This window comes from Bos grunniens, chromosome 5, assembly GCF_055505025.1.
Source record: "Bos grunniens cultivar Pamir isolate PY7600 chromosome 5, Bosgru_T2T1.0, whole genome shotgun sequence".
Taxonomy (NCBI): Eukaryota; Metazoa; Chordata; class Mammalia; order Artiodactyla; family Bovidae; genus Bos; species Bos grunniens.
In genome coordinates, this window is record NC_141169.1 from 78,029,675 (window position 1) to 78,047,515 (window position 17,841).

The 17,841-nt window shown below is 40.1% G+C and overlaps 1 protein-coding gene across 2 annotated transcripts in view; it reads left to right on the top strand.

Moving 5' to 3' along the window:
* The first annotated feature begins 496 nt into the window (after positions 1–496).
* The window catches only part of PKP2 (plakophilin 2), an 80,346-nt gene continuing 63,001 nt past the window's right edge, over positions 497–17,841 (top strand). For both annotated transcript variants that reach the window (XM_086401356.1, XM_086401357.1), the window contains exons 1-3: positions 497–754; positions 16,112–16,224; positions 16,613–17,292. In XM_086401356.1, the coding sequence (XP_086257482.1) occupies positions 541–754; positions 16,112–16,224; positions 16,613–17,292 (1,007 nt within the window). In that variant the 5' untranslated portion in view covers positions 497–540. The remainder of the gene's footprint in view (positions 755–16,111; positions 16,225–16,612; positions 17,293–17,841) is intronic.

A 17,841-nucleotide genomic window follows, 5' to 3' on the forward strand; every position in this document is an offset into this window, starting at 1 on the left:
ACGAACCAGACAGACTACTCCCTCGGAGATCCCAGAGGCAGACCTCGGCCCAAGAACAGCACTGACCCTCCAGGGAGCAAGTGCCTGCAGGTCGGCCCCGGCAGTCAGACGGAAATCACATCCTTCTCGAGGGCTAGGCGGAGGCCGGGCGAGACATAGAGAGCGGGGTGCGGCCCCGGCCCGCAGGATCCGAGGTGACTCGGAGAGCGTGCACGCCCTACGGCGGACCGCGCCCCTCACCCGCTTCCTTGTGAGCAAGCAGTTCAACTCGCCAGGTGTCGGCGCGCGAGGTCCGCTGGGCCCCAGCTCCGTAGCCGACTGCTAGGCGCGCTAGAGCCACGCCCCTCTCCGGCCTGAGACCCAGCTCCGGCCTCCAGAACCCCAGCTCTCCTCAGCTCGGGCCTCTCACCGGCGCGGAGGCGGGGCCGGAGGAGGGGCTGGGGCGGTGGGGCGGGGCTTGCATTGGTGCCCGAGGCTCCGCCGCAGCTTCTCCCGCAGGTCTCGCGGCAGGCAAGCGGCTTGGTCCCCAGCTCCGGCCTCATGGCTGCTCCCGGCTCTTCGGCGGAGTGCGGCTACATCCGGACAGTCCTGGGCCAGCAGATCCTGGGGCAGCTGGACAGCTCCAGCCTGGCTTTGCCCTCCGAGGCCAAGCTGAAGCTGGCGGGGAGCAGCGGCCAGGCGGTCAAGAGCCTGCGGATCCAGGAGCAGGTGCAGCAGACCCTGGCCCGGAAGGGCCGCAGTTTCGCGGGCAACGGTAAGTGGAGCCCCGCTGCCCCCTACACCGCCCTCATCCTGCCCTTTATCCCTCCCCTAACCCCCGTTCACCCTCAGCGCCCAGTTGCTTCCTCTTGCTTCTTCCTGAGGGTGCAGGACCCGGTGTTCTGCACACCTGTTGGTTGCCGGCCCATTGTACGGCCAGTCGCGCCTCCAGACTCAGACCAGCTTACTTTGGAAAAGCACTCTTTCTTAAAATAACGTCTTACTCAGATTTATCATGTATGTATCTTCGTATATTAAATGCATATACGTGTGTATATATATATTTGAAAAGAATTCAGTCCAAGATTTTCACCCCTTCCTTAACCTACTCCCCTAGGCACCCCACCCCCCACCCCAGGGGACTTCATCTGGAGGTTCCAGGAATTTGTAAACGCTTTGAAATTCTGTGCAGAAATTTGATATGATCACTTTTTTCTGGGAGAAAGCGCCCCTAGCTTTTATTAAAAATTTTAAAGGATCTGTGACCTCCATAAATATTTTTAAAAAGAAAACCTGGAAGTACTGGCTCTCCTACAACCTATAAATTGGGATTGTGGGCCTTGCCCAGATACTTCGGGGCACTCCACGCAGTGTATGGAGCGAGTGGTTTCATCGAGGAAGTGAAAGGTAGGAGACTTTGGGCTGGGGAGCCATCACACCACCCCGCGGGTTGACTAGGAGGAGGAGAAAGAAGGGGACTTTGACCCGGCCAGCAGCAGTACCCCCTGCCTTGCTTGCTGTGCCCCGCCAACGCACTCGTGAACACAGCGCTGTTATTTCCAAAAAAATTAAACTTTGGAAGTGAACAAGGTTTTGTTTTGTTTTGTTTTTTAATTATATTAGTAATTGATAGTCAAGGAAGTGGAAGGGGGAGAAGATGGCAAACCAGTTCTGAAAATTAGAAAACGTGAAATACCTTTTCTCTCTGGCTAAAAGTCATATGATCAGAGCCCCCCAGTAATTATTTTATTAGTTGTTTTAATTTTTTAATATAAAAGTATTCTAGGCTTATTGTGGAAAAGAGAAGAGGAAAGAAACAGTTAAGTTGGGTTACCAGTTGTTTTATGCAATGTTGAACTGTTTCTCTAGGAAGTTAACTTGAGAAATGACAAATGTAGAATCGATTAGGAAAAAGAAAAATGCTTGCAGATCAGATCAGAGATCTAAAATAGCAGAAACTGAGAGGCTGTATTGTTTTCCATTTGTGTAAAATAATTTTAAAGGGTCAGGCAATCAATATTGACATACGTGAAAGGTAAAGAGAAGCTGTTTAATGATTAGAGTTGATTTAATTGTATGCCTACTATGTGCCAAGAATTGGACTTTGTGGTGTCTATTCATTATGTTATTCATGTTTCCAGGGGAGGGAAAAAAAAGTGCTTGTGAGGTAGGTTGCTTTACTAAGCAGTTAAGTAACACCTAATTTCCCACAGATAGTAAGTAGCAGAAAAACTCCCAAGCCTTAATTTTTAAACTACTCATCAGTTACATTGTTAAGCTTTTTGGTAATTAATACAAAGTAGGATTTTTATTAGATCCAAGCCTGTCTATGGTCCATTCCCATTTTTCCTTTAAATATAATTGATACAGTTCTGAGAGAGCAGAGACATCTCAGTGACACAGAACTGCCATAGCACATGGAAAAAAAGAACATAATTTACATTTAGGAATCTGACTAAAGACCCCAGGACAACTGAGGCCAGTTTTTGACCACTGAGATCGTTATACCCCTTTAGTTTGTGCAGGTCCAGTGCTAAACTAGAGCCAGACTAGCTGCTTCTGCATAGGGGAACACAAGGAAGGCACATGAAATATTTTTCCTACCCTTTGAGAATGGCAAGGAAGAGCAACCAGACATCAACTATTCAGTAAATACAGGGAATGAACAAAAGGAAAGGGAGCGTTGCTGAGCATCTACTATGTGCCTAACCCTGTTCAAGATTACATTTGCATTTTATTATATCCTTCAAATAGTTATATGAGATAGATACAAGGATCCATTTCACATATGAAAAGTCTGTCAGTCTCTCAACATTTATTGGATGCTTAGTCCCAAACCCACACATGATTTGTTCTCTTGAAAATGGTGCATTCATGTTGTGTGGTGAATTCAAGAACTTTCTGTTGTGTCTAGTCTTCATTCAGGGCATTGTGCAGGTGCTGAACTAAACATACACTCTTTTTGCTTTCAAGCAAGGAGTTCAAAGTCTGTAGAAGGAAAATGGTCTCTAAAAAATGTGTTTATCAAATAAAAAATGGCAAGCTACCCAAAGGAAGAACAGCCTACAAATTATGGAGTTTAAAAGTATGAGTTAGACTGTTATCTGGAGGGAATTTTGGAAAGTTTTTTGGAGGAATTGGGATTTTAGGTCTCAAAAAATCAGTAAGATTGGACATAGGTAATGGGTTGAAGGAAAAGTGTTCAAGGGGGAACAGCATGAATATTACACAGTTCACAGAATTGATATGGTAGAACAAAGGGCCCTGTCATGATGCTTCTGCTGTAACTGCTTGAGTCCAACTAAGGAACAAAGCTTCTGAGACTCAAAGAGGAAATTAGCTTCAGAGGAATTTAGCATTAACATACTATGGGACAATTACCAGGGGTGGTTTGTGTATATCGTTAAAATTCTTTGAAAAAGTCTGGGGGCTTCTTAGGGTTGTGAGTGTTGTTTCAGTGTTACTGTCTTGTCTCTAAAGTTGAAACAGTCAGGGGATTGTTGAAACTGTGGTGGTCTGGAAAGAATCCTGTATCAACATAAATTCCAGGAAGAAGTGACCCTAATGTTAACTGCTTTTAGCTCCAGGGCCCTGGAGAATTCTGAATTGTTGACATACCTGTAAGATTGAAGCAGCAGATAATCTACTGAAAGCAGAGATGAGATAAATATGACCGATTTGTTGATAAATACCCTGCAGGGTTCTTTAACTTGTCAGCTTCTCTCTAATGCCTTTATATAAGTGAGTGGTTTTCATTGTAAATTACTCTAACTTTTTATGTTATTTTTAAATTGTGTTGAACATTTTAAAACTGGCTGTAACTCTTGGGGGTTGGGGAGACGTAACTGAGGTCTATAGCAGCATTGTAAGATGAGTCTGTATTGTAGAAAATTTTAATTTTTTTAATAAAAGTTAGAACTCATTTATGAATTGCAAGTACATTATTATATTAGCAAAGAGAAGAATTTTAAGTGTCCATATCCTATTTATTACATTTACCTTGAAAATACGACTACTTTACTTATTATAACAGTTCCCCCTTGGGTGCCTGGGTAAGGAAGTCATGTTTTAAGTTATCATATGTAATACTTATAAACACAATGAACAATAGCCTAATAAAATTTGCAACTTTGGAAATCAACCAAAGGCATGCTGTTTACTTAAACTGTTTTCCTTGCCAAGATGTTTTGAATATCTGTGATCAGAAGGATTTTGGGGGAAAGGACTGAAAATTGGCTAAGGTAGCAAAAAAGGCAATTAATAGGTATTATTGGGGCTGGGGTTGAAGGTGAGGGTTATTGGACATTGTTTAAATCCTGTGTGAATTATTTGTTGCCAAAAAAGGAATTCCAGGAATGAAGCAATTCTGGAAGCAAGGCGACTAGTCCTTTACAAAGTGGGAGAATTCTGGAGAGAAGGAAAAAAAGTTAGATGGTGGGGTGGCAGGAACATGGCCGTGTTGCTGTGAATGTAAAGTATCAGTAGTGCCACCTGATTTAATGTACTTCCTTGTCTGCCTAATATATAATATAGCCTAGTGTCTAGCAGATCAATTGCAAGGATTAAAAAAAGTGTTTTTATTTTTTTCCAGAAATTCTTCCAATTATAATTAGTCAAAGGAAATAGAATGTTAACAACATGGTGATTACAAAAAAAATTAACTCCTCATCCCTAGATAATGGTGAAAACACATCTTTTATGGACAAGGTCTTGAGTGAGGGCATGAGTAGCAATGCTTCAGAGTCAATTGATATTTAACAGTGTTTGATTATAAAAGTACATTGCTCTATGTCCCAGATAAGGTATCAGAAATTACCTTAAGAGAATACAGCTGTTCACTTAGACTTTTTAAAGACTGCATTAATGTTATTTATGTCCTGTGTTAGTAAGTTCCAGTCATGAGAACAGAGGGTAGCTCACTTGAGATAGATATTCTAGGCATATGCTGTTCACCTTCTCCTAACTGTTTTGTATATTAGCTTTAAATTTTTTTCCTATGTATTAAAATAAGGCTATACATATTATCTTCAAACATTAATTTTACATTCAAATTGAATTTCTGGTCTGATCAATAGAAATTATTAAAAACTTTTTAAAAAATTTTCTGAGAGAACAAGCATATCTTTGATAATAATGAAATACAAATAACAAATATGTTGCTAAAACCTCTGGAATTTATATATCAGACTTGATTAATATTGTCTATAACAAGATCATTTGGTACTATCTCAGATGATATTCAAGAATTTTAAATTATACAATTCTGAGGTAAATGTTGGACTCCAGCTATTTTGTGCATGTACACAAATGTATGAAGACATAAATATCATACTCCTGGGAGAGTAAATAGTAAAAAGAGTGTTGCAAATGGGAATAGACAATTAGTAGAATTACAATTAATAGAATATTTAATCTTTGTATTAGAGTGAACCATCCCCTGACTTATTAGGATAAGAACAATAAGCAGAATTTCAGGTCCTCTTATAATAGAATTACTGAAAAATCTATTGTATATCTTTTGTATAATTCCATTAATTGTGACCGGATATAGGACATAAAAACAGTTGCTCTGTTATTAAGAAAAGTGCTTAAAGATGAGCCAAGGAGCCCATTCAATATGTAGACTTAAATGAAAATGCATATTCAGAAAAAAGAACTTGAGCATTTGAAAACACAGTTTGCTATTACCATTAAAAGAATTCACATACTTGTGTTCTTGGAATAGTCAGCTTTAGGCTTAAAAGTATTAATTGGCCAAAGCATCATAACCAAAGTTCTGCAACTCCTTGATATCCAGAAGAAAATACTACTCACTAGAAGCTTAATAAATTATTCCCACTAAATCTTTAAATCTCACTAGTATGGTCACAGGATGGTGGTGAGGAAGATCACATCGTAATTATTGTATCTTGATGACCTTTTCTTTTGAAGGAGGAATATAAATTTAAATTTTTCTTGACAGATCATAGGAACTTATTATAGAATATCAAAATATTACAGATAAATAGACACACCAAAAAGATAAGAGAATGACAGTAAATATATATTATGCAAATATAGAATCAACCTTGCCACAATGAACATAGTCCGCTTTTCTAATGACTTAGAAAGAGTCTGCCTACATTTCGGGGAAATTTTTTTCTTCTCTCTTTATTTCCAGAATGACAGAGAAACAATAGGAAATATTTGAGCACCTTCTATCCACTCTAAGACAAAAGCGTATATGCAACTGTCATCCTCCCATTTTGGCTCCACTGTGGTGATCCACAGGAAGGATTAAATGCAGATTAAATATGTGTAACTAGGATATTTTGAATGTACAAGGAAATATTGACTGATCATCCACTAACATGTCAAGTGCTGATGTAGGACTGCCAGAAATGGTAGTAAAAGATGGATTCTATGTTAAGAAGGTAAAAATTTACTTGGAACATAAGACCTCTTCCTGCTTATACTGGCCTTACTCCAATTCATTCTCCACCTAGGTAGTAAACTTTCTAATCTCAGCGCTCCATTTCCTGATTTAAATGCCTTCAGTTTCTTGCTGTTCTCTACAGGAATGAAATTCCTTATTCAGCATGGCATTTCAAGTTCTCTGTGCTCTGATGCCTGCATCTTCTCAAACTTGGTCCTATCACCACTATTCTGGCACACAACCAAACGCCAGCAATTTATCTTGCTCAGTTCCTCTCCCTACTACTACTCTGACTCCCCCTTCCCTTCTCTTGGCAGGCTTAACTCTTAAATGCCCCTCAAAACTCAGCTCAGTTTGTTCCCCTGTATAGGCAGCTTTCCCTCATCCCTCCACCTCATAGTGTCGAGTTAAAGATCCAAGTTAAAGATTTGATCACTGTGAGTCAAACAAGATGTTTCAATAGGGGAGAAACATAAAATATGCAGGGTTTTCTGAAAATACATTTGGCAGATTTGGTGGATTTAAAGAAGGGACAGAAGTTATGAATCAGCTGGGAGAGAAGAGGTTAGCACTGGCAAGTGAGAGGCAGTGGAAATATCATGATTTAAGAGTTACTACCAAAACTTGTAGATTTTTTTAAAGGAAAAAGTTCTATAAATTCATCTATTTGACTATTAGTTGCATCATTGTGAGTATAATGTGTTATTTGTCATTGCAGTTCTAAAATTTTATGAGTAATCATTATGAGATATCTCAGCAAATGAATTGGCAGGAATGCCAAAGTATGGTGATAAATTATAGGAATTCCTATAGATTTAAAAAATTCCAGGATGTATCAACTTAGTATTTTACTAATATGCTAAATTACCAGTTTATAATCACAAATTTTATAATCACATATTATGGCTACTCAAAGTATATGATATAGATGCCTGCAGTATAGAAGGAACTTTTAAATGTGTGTTTTGTGGTTATCTAAAGCAATAATTTGAGGAATACCTCCAAAATGTCATAAACTGATATCATAAACTACATAAAGGGACTCCTAAAATATAAGGACTTCTGGTGGCTGGTTAGTATATTAGTGGGTGATAGCCATTGACTAGTGACACAGTGGCACTTGGAGTTCAGGGCCCTTTCTGCCAGGATTGTTGGTCTGTCTCTGGCATATTCAACTTTGAAGCAAGCTGTGGTCACCACTGTACTGCCAACACTGACTCCTGGCATATTCCACTTGGTAAGAACTCATAGCCAGTACTTTCCAACTGTATACTCAATACACTGAGTTGTTCCTCATGGTTGATCTTGTGAGCTTTCTTAACTGCTCATTTACAGCACCACCACGTTTTGTTAACTTTTTCATAATGCAAGACATTAATAGACTCTAGTCTTCTTTAAAACAATTCTTCACCATAGTTTTTTCAACCAACAAATTACACTCATTTTCCAGCCTGAGCAAGTGCTTACCTGAGTTGTATACAGGTTTGTGGAACTGTGGTTTTCATGAATATATTTTTCTTAGAAAGTAAAAACAGAAGGTAAAAAAAATAATTTTTTTTAATGTTAACTCGGGGGAAATGAATTCTGTGTTACATGACCACACAGACAAAGAAAAGTTCTTCACTAACTCAGAAATACTGATGTATGGTTCTTAGTGAAACTGAAAGAGTTAGTCACTCAGTTGTGTCCAACTCTTTGCAATCCCATGGACTGTAGCCCACCAGGTTCCTCTGTCCATGGAATTCTCCAGACAAGAATACTGGAGTGGGTAGCCATTCCCTTCTCCAGAAGATCATTCCAACCCAGGGATTGAACCTGAGTCTGTTAATGTCTCCTGCGTTGGCAGGCAGGTTCTTTACCATCCAAGCCACCAGGGAAGTCCATTTGGTTCTTGAAGGGTCCCATTTTGTGTTTTCTTTTAGTACCTACCTTTGTTAGTAAATGATTTTAAGGAGCTTTTTAAATATGAATTGCTATACAGATTCCTTCTAATAAGTTTCAAGACGTCATGTAGTTAAATCTTTTTTAAGGTATGTGGAGAAAGAGAGATGTTGTTACCCAGAGGTTGCTATGAAAAGACCAAAGAGAAGGTGATAGCTTTTAGACTTCCAGAGTCGTCTCTTTCCATCAAAAAGACCATTGTGAATTCACACAGTGAAGGCAACTGTTTGTGATTGAGCACAATAAATTGTAGCATTTAAATCAACACCGGTAGTGAACACATACTGATTTCTATGAGTACCTGTTTTCATGGGAATTTCTTATACTGCCATCTCTACATTCTTCTTTTAAAGCTGAATGTGAACCAAATCAGTTTTTCAACCATGCTTAGCTCTTGCCTGGAAAATCCCATGGACGGAGGGGCCTGGTAGGCTGCAGTCCATGGGGTTGCTAGGAGTTGGACATGACTTCACTTTCACTTTTCACTTTTCACTTTCATGCATTGGAGAAGGAAATGGCAACCCACTCCAGTGTTCTTTCCTGGAGAATCCCAGGGACGGGGGAGCCTGGTGGGCTGCCGTCTATGGGGTCGCACAGAGTCGGACACGACTGAAGCGACTTAGCAGCAGCAGAGAGTGCTGGAGGCTTGAAAAAAAGATGCTTTTCTGAATGTGAATGCTACTCTCATCTCTCTAATAAACACAAGTTATTTAAAGGTGTTTGTTTAGCAACTGTATCACCTGTTAATGCTTGCCATAAAGGAAGCTGTGTTTGATTTTTTTTTAATGTCCCAGATACAGGTAATAGAGTCATAATTAGAGGCTTGTCAATTTAATTTCATAAATATATTGTTGTTGTTCAGTCGCTAAGTCATATCCAACTCTGCGACCCCATGAACTGCAGCACACTAGGCTATCCTGTCCTTCAACATAATAAATGTATTAGATTTATTTATCTATAATATATACAAATCAATGTATTAAATTTAACCAATTGGATATTTATATATATGTAATATATATAAGTAAATTATTAAATTAAACCAATTAGGTAATAAAGCTGGTCACAAAAGCTACAAAGAAAGAACTGATTATAGAAATTAGTTTTCAGTTTTTAACTCTAAGAGTATTTCATTATCTTAGACAATACTTGCATAGATGACCAGAAACCAAGATATTTTCCCATGAACAGCTGCTTAGGGATCACATCATTCAGATTAACATTCAGAATTGAAAAGAGAGAAAATTACATTTCCTGTGAGGTCTACACCTCTGCAATCCTCTAAGCCATTTGGAATCAAAACCAACCGCCCCAACTCTCAGCCTCCTACCCTGCCCCCGCAACTGCTTTGATCTGAATTGCTTCTTATTTGAGGAGGACTGAGTTCTGTAACTTCCTCCTTCATTTTCCTTAAATTGGGCTCCATAGATGTCTGCAGTGTTCTTAGAAGAAACAGTTTGGATAATGTTGCCTGAGTCGGTATTAATTTGAAATAGTGCCTATAAATCATTGCCTTTTTAGGAAAAAGCAAAAGCACATCATATGAATGACTATTTAAAACCACAATAATGTCATTGTGATCATCCTCAATGGCTGGGTCAATCAAAATAACCAGAAAAAGCCAAATTCAATACCTGAATAAAAACTCTTAGATACAATACAGTGTGAATTAAAGCATGCAAACCAGTTTATCCCTCTTTCTACAACAGATTAATTCATGAAAATGTGTGAAATACAAATTTTGTTATCCAAATTCTGTTTTTAAAGCCTTATCTCATTTTTGCATGTTGCTTTACAATTTTAAAAGCATTGAATATATGCTTTCTTGGGTAAATGTCTCTCACCAACTCTGTTAATAGGTGGAATTATGGGAAATAAATGTAGATAATTTGTCAAGACACACAGAAAGTGGTAGAGTTGGGGGCCTCAGACAGATTATTTCAGTTTAAAGAAGATACCCATGTCCTTTTGTGATGTAAACAAGTCCTTTGAAATAAAGGCATGACCTAATTTTCCATGTTAGAAAATACAAATTTTTATGTTGGATTTATTTAAAGCAGTATGTACCTGTATGTATAATATGTTTTTGTTGCTTTCTTATTTCTATTTTTGGGGAAGGGCATGGCTGAGTTATATGTTCAGTAGTCATATTTTTATGTGTTTTATCCTCTGAGTGAACAGAAAATAATGACTTGCCTTAAAGAGATTTGTTTAATTCCAGCCAGTTCAAAATATCTTTAAAATCTTAGATCACAGCTGCTAATTCATTAGTCCCCTATACTGATCTCAAACTCATGACTGCCTAGGTAAATTAATGTGCATTATTTATTGTTTAAGATTGGCCTTTTAACCAGAGAAACTATCTATTGAGCCATCCTGCAGTTTGAATATCAAGAGTTACAATTTTTCTTGCACAGGAAGAGAGTCTGTGGTTTAAAGTCTAATCTTATTTTATTAGATTACCAACTACCTGTTACCAACTACCTTGTAGTTATTTTGGGAACCAGTAAATCAGTCTCCATTCATCTAAAAACAGAAGAACTTCCTTATAAGGATTTATGTCAGCAAATAAAAAACTTACAGAGTATTTGGAGTTGTCCAGGTAAAGGTTCTAGAGGAAAGAGAATGATTGCTTTGGTTCTCATAAAAAACTGATGATAATTCCTCCAGGGTTTTGATAAATGACAATTTCAGAAGAGCCACAATGCAATCAAATAGTAGAATCAATAGTAAAGATCAGTGGAAAGGATGAACCCAGAGTTCAAACCTGATATTAAATCTCTTTGCAATTTAAAGCAAGTAATTTAAGTTGGCTTTGAGCAAACGCCCTCTTCCAACAACACAAGAGAAGACTCTACACATGGACATCACCAGATGGTCAACACCAAAATCAGATTGATTATATTCTTTGCAGCCAAAGATGGAGAAGCTCTATACGGTCAGCAAAACAAGACTGGGAGCTGACTATGTCTCAGATCATGAACTCCTTATTGCAAAATTCAGACTTAAATTGACAAATGTAGGGAAAACCACTAGACCATTCAGGTATGACCTAAATCAAATCCCTTATGATTATAAAGTGGAAGTGACAGATTCAAGGGATTAGATCTGATAGAGTGCCTTAAGAACTATGGATGGAGGTTTGTGACATTGTACAAGAGGCAGTGATGAAGACCATCCCCAAGAAAAAGAAATGCAAAAAGGCAAAATGGTTTTCTGAGGGAGCCTTACAAATAGCTGTGAAAAGAAGAGAAGCAAAAAGCAAAGGAGAAAAGGAAAGATATACCCATTTGAATCCAGAGTTCCAAAGAATAGCAAGGAGAGAGAAGAAGCCTTCCTCAGTGATCAATGCAAAGAAATAGAGGAAAATAATAGAATGGGAAAGACTAGAGATCTCTTCAAGAAAATTTGAGGGAACATTTCATGCAAAAATGGGCACAATAAAGGACAGAAATGGTATGGACCTAACAGAAGCAGAAGATATTAAGAAGAGGTGGCAGGAATACACAGAAGAACTATACAAAAAAGATCATCATGACCCAGATAACCACGATGGTGTGATCACTCACCTAGAGCCAAACATCCTGAAATGTGAAATCAAGTGGGCCCTAGGAAACATCACTATGAACAAAGCTAGTGGAGGTAATAGAATTCCAGTTGAGCTATTTCAAATCCTAAAAGATGATGCTATGAAAGTGCTGCATTCAATATGCCAGCAAATTTTTTTTTTTATCAAAAATGATTTATTGATTTTTTTTTTTAATTCTTCCAATTTTATTTTATTTTTAAACTTTACATAATTGTATTAGTTTTGCCAAATATCAAAATGAATCCGCCACAGGTATACATGTGTTCCCCATCCCGAACCCTCCTCCCTCCTCCCTCCCCATACCATCCCTCTGGGCCGTCCCAGTGCACCAGCCCCAAGCATCCAGCATCATGCATCGAACCTGGACTGGCAACTCATTTCCTACATGATATTTTACATGTTTCATTGCCATTCTCCCAAATCTTCCCACCCTCTCCCTCTCCCAGGGTTAGTAGAAGGAAAGAAATCTTAAAAATTAGAGCAGAAATATATGCCAGCAAATTTGGAAAACTCAGCAGTGGCCACAGGACTGGAAAAGGTCAGTTTTCATTCCAATCCTAAAGAAAGGCAATGCCAAAAAATGTTCAAACTACTGCACAATTGCACTCATCTCACACACTAGCCAAGTAATGCTCAAAATTCTCCAAGCCAGGCTTCAGCAGTATATGAACCATGAAATTCCAGGTGTTCAAGCTGGATTTAGAAAAAGCAGAGGAACCAGAGATCAAATTGCCAACATTCGCTGGATCATCAAAAAAGCAAGAGAGTTCCAGAAAAACATCTATTTCTGCTCTATTGACTATGCCAAAGCCTTTGACTGTATGGATCACAACAGACTGTAGAAAATTCTTCAAGAGATGGAATACCAGACCACCTGACCTGCTTCTTGAGAGATATGTATACAGGTCAAGAAGCAACAGTTAGAACTGAACATGGAACAACAGACTGGTTCCAAATTGTATATCGTCACCCTGCTTATTTAACTTACATGCAGAGTATAACATGCAAAATGATGGGCTGGATGAAGCATAAGCTGGAATCAAATTGTTGGGAGAAATATCAATAACCTCAGATATGCAGATGACACCACCCTTATGGCAGAAAGCAAAGAAGAACTAAAGAGCCTCTTTATGACAGTGAAAGAGGAGAGTGAAAAAGTTGGCTTACAACTCAACATTCAGAAAACTGAATCTAAGATCTAAACTGAATCTAAAACTAAGATCATGGCATCCGGTCCCATCAACTCATGTCAAATAGATGGGGAAACAATGGAAATAGTGACAGACTTTATTTTGGGGTCTCCAAAATGACTGCAGATGGTGGGTTACTGCAGCCATGAAATTAAAAGACTCTTGCTCCTTGGAAGAAAAGTTATGACCAACCTAGACAGCATATTAAAAAGCAGAGACATTTACTTTGCCAACAAATGTCCGTCTAGTCAAAGCTATGGTTCTTCCAGTAGGCATGTACGGATGTTGTACCATAAAGAAAGCTGAGCGCCAAAGAACTGAAGCCTTTGAACTGTGATGTTGGGACTCTTGAGAGAGTCCCTTTGACTGCAAGGAGATTAAACCAGTCAATCCTAAAGGAAATCAGTCCTGAATATTCATTGGAAGGACTGATACTGAAGCTGAAACTCCAATACTTTGGCCACCTGATGCAAAGAACTGACTCATTGGAAAAGAACCTGATGCCAGGAAAGATTGAAGGTGGGAGGAGAAGGGGACGACAGAGGATGAGATGGTTGGATGGCATCACCAACTGGATGGACATGAGTTTGAGTAAGCTCCTGGAGTTGGTGATGAACAGGGAAGCCTGGCATGCTGCAATCCATGGGGTGGCAAAGAGTCAGACACAACTGAGCAACTGAACTGAATTTAAGTTTCCCTCTTTTAAAGGGATATGATAATAGCTAACTGTGTATCACAAAGTATAAAATAAAATAATTTGAGTTCCTTAAATCTTGCAGTTTAAGGTGTTAATCTATGTTGCTTTAAAAAGCCTTACCACCCACAGCAACAATGTTGAGTTAAGAATGTAAGTCAAACATTTAGCCTCCTCTCCCACATGGGTGGGACTCCTCCTTGCACATTACCTCCCATGTAGTGGAGGGTGGGGTAGGGGCGAGAGAAGGAACAGTGAGACCTGAGTTGGGGACTACAGACAGCCTGAGCAGGAACCTCAGAAAGACACTGAGAGCTGAGTACTTAAGCCTCTCACAGCTTTTGAAATGGGGTCGTACAGAAGATTCCTTTCAGTGTCCAGGTTCTAGGGTTCTTCTGACATTGAAGTTAAAAATTAAAAGGCTGCCTGACCTTGTGCTAACCCTTGAGAAGAAATCAAGCCCCTGGAAACAGCTGTCTGCCTTTGTTCAACTCCCCTGATCTTTAGGGTGATATTTACAAGCCTGTACTGTCTTCCCCAGGACTCCTTGAGGCCTGAAACATGTTTACTAGCCAGATTATTTGGCTCCAGGAGATAAAATACATGTACAAAAATAATCTGGGATGGATTCTTACATTTTTAGCTTTTTGACAACAACACTCTCCATTCCACCTCTCCCTCAAAATAACTTGTGAATATATTGTTCAGATCAGATCAGATCAGATCAGTCGCTCAGTTGTGTCCGACTCTGCGACCCCATGAATCGCAGCACGCCAGACCTCCCTGTCCATCACCAACTCCCGGAGTTCACTGAGACTCATGTCCATCGAGTCAGTGATGCCATCCAGCCATCTCATCCTCTGTCGTCCCCTTCTCCTCTTGCCCCAAATCCCTCCCAGCATGTTAGACTCTAACAATTTATTGGGAAAATATGTTGGTATGTTCCAGTTGTATTGGAAAGGGTCTACCTGTGTTATTTTATTACCAACATCTTTCACGAATGTCTGAACTCGTGACTAGAAGAGTTAATTGAGTATTTTATTTTTCCTCTAATTTCTAAAAGAATGCTACGTGACAGTAATTTTGGTTAACATTAGGAAATTAGAAATTACCTAAGTTTTAGAGATATTTTATTATTTTGTTTAGTTTTTTGGCTTTTTTATTTTTATTTTTTTGTAAAGCAGTGGGAGATTACAAAAGAACTGATTAAAAAAGTGGAAGCTTTTTAAGACATTTGAAGCTCAAAGAGGAGTATTTTAAGATGTGCCTCAGTTAGAGTCTGACACAACTTAGCAACTAAACAACAACAAATTTACTTGAGAGTCCCTGTAGTCCCCACAGACCTGAGCAGGAAGGGCTTGTCTCCTGTGCAGCATTTGCAGGAACAGGCTATCTGTTAAACCCCAAACTAAGAACCAGTCACCAGTTCTTTTTTGGTGTGGAAGTGGATTCCCTCGCCTGCCTAACTCTCACATTGCCTAATGCCCCAGGCCCAGAGTTGGCATTTTTCAAACTGACCCATGTTTTGTCTGACCACATTGACCCATTATATTTGTTGCCTCACCTACATTCTCTCAGGAAACTTCAGAGTTCCGGCCTTGGGTATTCCTCTTAACTTACAGAAACTGAGTTTTTATAGTATAGACCATGTAAGCCAACTGAGTGATTTCCAAATTCTTCAGCATTGTAATAAACATTTAGATTTTTGTGAAAAGCTCCTCTCTCCTTTCTTCCCTTTCCTCAAAAAAAAGTTTTAATTTTATTTTTAATTCAGCTTTTATTTTGAAGAGCTTGTGAAGGATGTTGCCAGAACTTGTGATCGATTGCCACATCCAAGGGTCATATTAACCTTGCATTGTATTGCATGCATGCTCAGTTGTGTCTGATTCTGCAACCCCATGGACTCTAGCCTGCCAGGCTCTTCCATCCATGGAACCTTCTGGCAAGAATACTGGAGTGGGTTGCCATTTCCTACTCCAGGGGATCTTCCCAACCCATGGATCGAACCCACATCTCTTGCATCTCCTGCATTAGCAGGCAGATTCTTTACCATTTCGTCACCTGGGAAGCCCCATGTTAGCCTGACACTGAAAAACACTAACATAGATCTAATACTTCTCACTGACTTTAATTACTTAAATTTAAAATATACTATTGTTATATATTCTTGCCTGGAGAATCCCATGGACAGAGGAGCCTGGCAGGCTACAGTCCATGGGGTCGCAAGAGTCGGTCACTACTTAGCGACTAAACCACCACCACCACTGATTGGCCCACTTATTTTATTATATGCTTGCTTTCAGGAAATCTTCACCGAACTATCAGTGTTCCTGAATATGTCTACAATCTACACTTGGTTGAAAATGATTTTGCTGGTGTGCGTTCCCCTGTTACTAAAACCTATGACTTGCTCAAGGTAGGATACCAAAGAATATAACCGTAGTTATTAGAATACCAAGTAAACATTTTTAAACTTCTGTGGGTTGTTTTTTAATGTGTACCATTCTCAAGTATTACCATTTCCTAAATGTATTATAAGAAGATTGGTTTTGTGTGGACATCATGGAAAACTGGAAACTTTAAACCGTATCAAATCCTGGTATGGTTTTGATGGATGGATGATTGATTACAAATAACTAGACAACCAAGTCTTGTTAAAAACAGACTTTACCCAGAAAGGAGTCGACTTCTCTGTGTGATTTAGAGAAACCAACATCTTGTGTAATAGTCCTAGGATAATTAATCTTCAACAAAGATGAAAACTGATTCATGCCTCATTTAAATTTTATTTCTCTTTTGTGCAGACAGGCACAGCCCCCACTTATGAAGGTCGCTGGGGAAGAGGAACTTCGCAGTACAGCTCCCAGAAGTCGGTGGAGGAAAGGTTCTTCAGGCAGCCTCTAAGGAGACTTGAGATTTCCCCAGACAGCAGCCCTGAGAGGGCTCAGTACGCACACAGCGAGCACCATTACAGCCAGAGAAGCCAGGCCAGCCACACCTTGCGGCACCAAGAGAGCAGGAGGTCCACGCTTCTCGTGCCACCTCGCTACGCCCGCTCAGAAATTGTAGGTTTCAGCCACTCCGGGGCGGTGGGCAGGCAGCGTCACTACGACACCTACAACAGGCGCTACCAGTACGGGTCTGTGAACGAAGCCGATTTTGACGGCGCCCCTGTCCACCCTGTAGTGCTCACCTATCCCAGGCCTGGGACCAGCCACAGCCTGGGCAACCTCCTAGAGAAGGAGAACTACGTGACTGCGGGACTCGCCGCGGGGCAGGCCAGGCCGGCGCCCATGCCGCCAGTCACGCATGGCCGGGCAGAGCGGTCGTCCTGGCATCAGAGCTCCTTCCACAGCACCCGCACACTGAGGGAAGCCGAGGCGGGCGGGAGGAGGCCGCACATGACCGTGGGCCAGGTGGCGGCAGGAGGAAGTGGGATCATGCTCGCCGCCGAGAGAAGCACTTTCACCGAGGCCCAGTCTGGGTGAGTCCCCTTCTCAATCTGCAGCGCTGTCAGTGCCAGCACATTCTGTTCCCACAGCCCTCAACTGCGTGAGCTGGTGCTTCTGGGGCTGCAGAGAAAGACTTCCAGAGATAAGTGATTAAAATAATGACTTCTCAGGCAGCTGCCTAATTGACAGATTAGCCTATTTACCTCAGGGACAGGGGCCAAGCTACCTGCTTGTATGGCAGCTCTGCGGAGAAATGTGGCTTTTAGTCCATCTGTTTCAAATTAGATGATGGCTAAAGGGAGGCCTGACCTCTTGGTTATGTGAAAATCTGCTTTGAATGGAGCTAACTCCAAAGTAGACGAAGAAATGGATAATTACATGCATTTTTCTCATTCCTTGAAATAAAGGAAGGAAAAAGGCAAAAATGTTTATTCTCGGTGTTAAAAGTGAACCACAAATCCTATTTTGATAACACTGCCAAAAAAGGAAGAGCTAATCAGAGGCAACTAATTGCTAAATGTCTCTTTTCCTTTGATATACCTGATACTTTTATTCAATATTATTTGACTGTAGTATAAGGG